Genomic DNA, 5154 nt, shown 5'->3' on the forward strand with positions numbered 1-5154 from the left:
TTGAAATAGGTTTTAAATTAAATAAAGTATTTTATTTAAAAAAGAGTATTTTTTTTTTACTAAAAAAAACCAATCCAATCTGGCAGTTAACCAATCCAACTTTTCCATTTGAGTTTCAGAGAAAGGAATAAACTAACTTTGATTTATTTGATTTGCGCTACAATCATCCATTATTTAAAAAAAATGAAAATTGATGAGATTGAATAATAAGAATAAATTCTGCATAAAATTCTAGAGTAAAGAATTTAAAAGTAGATAATGGTGTGCAAACAAGGATTCGTTAGAAAATAATCAGTGAGACAGTGGCAAAATTTTAGAGAGAAATAGACGAAAATTGATTTTAAGATTAGGAAAATAATGAAATAATGAGATTAGGAAAATAGTTTATGAACTTTCTATTATGAATGCTTGTTTGGGTGTCATTATTTTGATAAAAAAATATTTTTTTTAATAAATTTTTTTTTTTATTTTTTAACGTATTTGATAAATTTTTAATAGTAAAAGTAAAAGTACTACATAATTGATAAATAAAAAAATCTTTTTACATGAGATATTCAAACATAAAATTACTTTTACTTTTTTATAAGATTTTTTAAAAAAAAGATAATTAAAAAAAATCTTTTTTTTTAAAAACTCATCCAAACAAACTCTAAGAAGTAGTTACAGAGGTACGGCACATGGATGAAGTAAAAGTGTAAAACCAATAAAACATTGTCAGGAACTTTTTTGGAGTAATTAATTATTGCCCAACTTGAATAGACTTGGCCAAAAAAGATAGTCATCCAACTTTATTAAATCAATTAATAAAATTAAACTTGGTTAATAATAAATAATCATAATATTAATAAGAAGCTCATATGAGAAGCCATTCAATTAGATTGAGACCCCATAAAACTTTTCTTCAAATGGCTCTAAAATATATCCTCCAGTGACTATATATACATTGTCTAGTTTTGTCCTACTAGGTTATCACTACTAGGGTTTAGTGGAATTCTGTTTGCTTATTGAAATCTGAAAATTGGGTGGTGTTCTTCCAAGAAGTCAACTCCAAAGGAATTAGTCCTTCATCAGAGGAAAGCACAGCATGTGCCATCAAATTACCTAGCCACCCATGGTACAACAACCCCCTTGCACCTAACCCTCCAAAAAGCCAATACTTGCAAGTTTGATTTCCTTCCATGATATCATTGATACAACCCAAAAGTGGAAGTGACCCGAGGGAAGTGAGTGGTGGCATTGCCCTAAGACCAGCTCTTGCTCCGGTGAAATCCCAATTCATTATTCTGGGATAAATGACAGAGGCCTTTGGCAGAAGCTCCGAAAGAGCACTTGATGCTTCATCCGGTGAAACACTGGGTGAGGAGTTGCTCGATTTCCACTCCCACGTTGAACCGACATGTAGTTCACGAGGACTCTTAACGGCAATCCATGCATCTGATAGTATCGAGGGTCCACGCTCAGGATAACCTTCGCTGAAATAGAGGGCAAAGAGAATTCTTGAATAAATGGAACATGACATCGAAGCAAATTACATAGCTACTTGGGTGTGCTTCGCAAAAGGGAATTTTTCCAAAACAGAATACTTCACCTTATATCACCGGGCAATTCCAGGTGCGCAATAACACCTCTACATGTCCTCAAAGGAAGCCTACCAGAGAACTCAGGAAGCATGTTCACTTTGGCACCTAAGCAGATGATGACTGCGTCATATTCTCCTGAGACGAAAAAAGGTGTTTTGAATAATGAAAAAGTCTGCTCATAATTACAAGTTATTACCAAATTAATAAGCCAAGAAACAGCTTATAGTTCACAGCCTCTTACAGTGTGATGTGCGTGATAACACTACAAAGTAAGTAGACATTGACCGTAACTCATTTTGCATAAATTTCTTTAGCTACTTTTCTCATGTTATAGCCATATCCTTGTAATAAACAAAATATGCATAATATTGATTACCTCTATGTAAGTAACAATTTGACACTGTTAGATGCTTCTTTCCTTATTTTTGGTATGTTGATGGGTCAAATTACCAACTCATGCAGTTATCCACTCAGACTCTCAGAGGTTCAGAAAGAATTTTGAAGATGTTCGAAAGTCAAGCTTGTACAATTATATGATGTTTTATTTAGCTACAATTTTGTTGCATTAGAACTAAATCTGAAGCATAACATTCACTTAATTTTAGGAAAAGCAAGAAGAAAGACACTGAGTTGTACTAAAAAGGGCCAAAGATATAACAATGCATATTACCATCAAACTCGGAAAGTCTACTGACAGGTCGTCTGTGCAACTGGAGCAATTTCTTTCCAGAGTCAAAAGTAGAGGATTCTGTCACCAAATTCTCACATGACCAGAAAAGTGCCTATTAAATTATTGAAATAAGTAAACCTCAAAAATAATAATGGCCATATAAGGGCGTTAAAGGGTATTTTTAAAACAAACGAAAACAAAAGGCATAGCATCACTCATTCAAACCTGAAGATAGTTTTGAGATTGGATATTAAGTGCTTCAGGCATATAGAAAGCTGTGTCAAATGGTACACATAACCCAGGTACGAGCTCCTGAGCTGCTTCTTTACTAAGGGTATCTACTCTGCAGCTTGGAAGCGAAGTTTTGACATTCTGATCACATAAAGGAAGGTTGAGTGAAATAATTACTAGCCAGTCTATCTAGAATCTACTAGTTCAAGGAGATTACAGCATTCAATTTGGCCATATTCTTCAGATTCGTTGCCAGTCTTAAGATCCCCCTGAAGTCATCTGATTTCATCAGCAACATAGAGCAATGCTAAGACTCCAATGGAAAGCGTGAAAGGCTAGAACAAAGTGTTAGTTTCAATAAAATTTAGTAGTTTCAAGTATCTTCCAATTCATTTCATAAAGCCTACAAGTTTGAGTATATAAAGAACCTTTTAAGTAAAAGATGTATTGCATTTACCCTTATAACACCAAAAAAACAAAAAAAGAAGAAAGTGAGATAACAACATCAAGAGCTGATAATATATATTCTCAGCACAATTATAATACCATTTGTGAACACGAGACCAAGTCACATCGGGACATTTAGAAGCAATGTAAAGAGTAAAGGGTTACATGCAGAGTTAAAAATTCTTTAAAAAATAAAATAACAAAACTAAAATTTTAAGAACAAGATATAATTAAACCTTTTCTGATAAGCAAAAGCTTTCGTATTTTCATCAGATTGTCCAATTTTGCAGTCCCTGGAAACACTAGCTTCTTCAGCTACTTTCAAAAGCTTTATGCTATCTTTCCAACACTGAGCACCCTCCCAGAGAAGGTTTACTACATTAGCACTAATCCATCAGCAAGGGCTCCACATGAAAATCAAAACCTAGCACAGAAGTGGGATTAATATCACAAGAAAAACGAGATACCTTTTGGCGAATAAGGGTGAAGAAGACCCCCAGAAATCCCAGAGGCACCACCACCGATGCCCACTTCATCATATATGTCAATTCTTAGGTCCAACTCCTTCGGACTGTGCTGCAATATTACTTATGACAAAACACAGAAAACATTAAAAAAAAATAAGTGATCAAAATCAAAATCAAATTAGACTTTTGACAGACAATTTTGCGCTAAAAGAATATGTGGGTAAATTACTACTCCATTCAATTTAGAATATCTGTCACTTTGAAGAACTTTTCTTGTTTCAATATATCTGTCATTCTCATATTCCAATATAACATTCATTGAGCATTTTCTACTTTTACCTTACACACAAAACACAATTAACATTACATTATAGATTAGCTATTAAATAGAGATATTTTCTTTCCCATGGTATTCCCAACTCAGCAGACCAAAGACTAATACATAATGGATCGAAGCTCCATTTAAAGGGTTGCCACTAGCAAACAGGTTGCTGCATTTGAAAACCGCAAGACTTACTTAAGCGGATGAGTGAACTATCCACTCGACCAATTTAAGTTGGTAAAAAGAGATATTTTACTGAACACTTTTATAATCAATTCTTGATTTTCGTCCCAAATGACTAAAAGTGACCGAAATTGTAAACGCCAGATAGTAACTGCTTAACGGTAACATTAGCTCAAGGAAACAAATTTGGAAGAGACTAATCAGACTATAACAGTACCTTCAACAAATGCCAAACAACGGAGAGCCCAGCGAATCCAGCACCAAGCACCGCGCACCTAAAACGAAGAACCACGACGTGTCAGTTTTTTGTTAATCAAATATACTGAATACGGATTCCATGAATGTTATAATCAAAGAAGACAAGACCTGAGAGAACGTTGACTTAGAGAACAATGGAACCGAACAACTGGGGAAGGCGGGCGAGAAACACGATTGACAGCGTTAAGTTTGGAAGATGATGAACGGCGTAAAATGCAAGAATTAGGGTTCGACCATAGATTGAGACCCTTCATTCCCACCTTTACGCCTTCTCAACTTGCCTGCTTTCTCTATCTCTATGTAATGGAGGCAATGAGTGCCTATTTTAAGACGAAGCAGCAAAGAGGTGCCGTGCATGTTTGGGCGCCATTATTTTGTTAAAAAAAGAAAAAAGATCTTTTTTTATTTTTTAACGTGTTTGGCAAATTTCTAGTAGTAAAAGTAAAAGCACTAGTAAAATAAAAAAAAGATCTTTTTTGAGAAGCTGTAATTTACATCTTTTTTTAAAAGATCTTTTTTCCTTAAAAAAAAGATGTTTTTCATGTAATAAATAAACAAAAAAGTACTTTTATATTGTTATACCCAAACATAATTGATTGATAAAAAGACCTTTTTACATGAAATATCCAAACACAAAATTACTTTTACTTCTCTATAAGATCTTTTAAAAAAAGATAACTCGAAAAAAGATCTTTCCTTAAAAACTCACCCAAACAAGCCCGCTATCTGATACCTATAGTCGAATTTAGTTACTCAGTTTTATTATCTCATCAGCCTATCACCGCTGAATATGTGTTTTCAACTCAGTTTTCACTTTTCAAGTCACATAGTGGCTAAATTTTTTGTAGTGTATTTATCTAAATTGGTTTTTAAAGGATTTTAAAATGGACATTTTAATTTTCAATAAAAAAATAATTATGTAACTAGTTTTTTGGTGTGCGAAATTAGAACTCGTACAATTTTATCGGCAAGTGTACTGGATCATCTAAGTAATAC

The 5154-nt window shown here is 33.5% G+C and overlaps 1 protein-coding gene across 1 annotated transcript; it reads right to left on the reverse strand.

Moving 5' to 3' along the window:
* On the reverse strand, positions 820-4920 carry LOC107630213. The gene is made up of 10 exons (XM_016333294.2): positions 4882-4920; positions 4267-4508; positions 4118-4175; positions 3396-3504; positions 3165-3303; positions 2699-2750; positions 2476-2622; positions 2251-2362; positions 1589-1715; positions 820-1472 (listed from the first exon to the last, which is right to left on the reverse strand). Exons 2-10 carry the CDS (start codon positions 4410-4412, stop codon positions 983-985), a joined length of 1380 nt encoding a protein of 459 aa, XP_016188780.1. The 5' UTR covers positions 4413-4508; positions 4882-4920; the 3' UTR covers positions 820-982.

This window comes from Arachis ipaensis, chromosome B03 (genome assembly GCF_000816755.2).
Source record: "Arachis ipaensis cultivar K30076 chromosome B03, Araip1.1, whole genome shotgun sequence".
Taxonomy (NCBI): Eukaryota; Viridiplantae; Streptophyta; class Magnoliopsida; order Fabales; family Fabaceae; genus Arachis; species Arachis ipaensis.

Excerpts from the sequence above, each read along its gene's own strand:
- LOC107630213 (XM_016333294.2), bottom strand. The coding sequence starts at position 4,412 with ATGAAGGGTCTCAATCTATGGTCGAACCCTAATTCTTGCATTTTACGC. Across the intron at positions 2,751-3,164 it reads GCTTTTGCTTATCAGAAAAG|GGGGATCTTAAGACTGGCAA; the intron begins GTTTAATTATAT and ends AGATGACTTCAG. Across the intron at positions 1,473-1,588 it reads GAATTGCCCGGTGATATAAG|CGAAGGTTATCCTGAGCGTG; the intron begins GTGAAGTATTCT and ends CCTCTATTTCAG.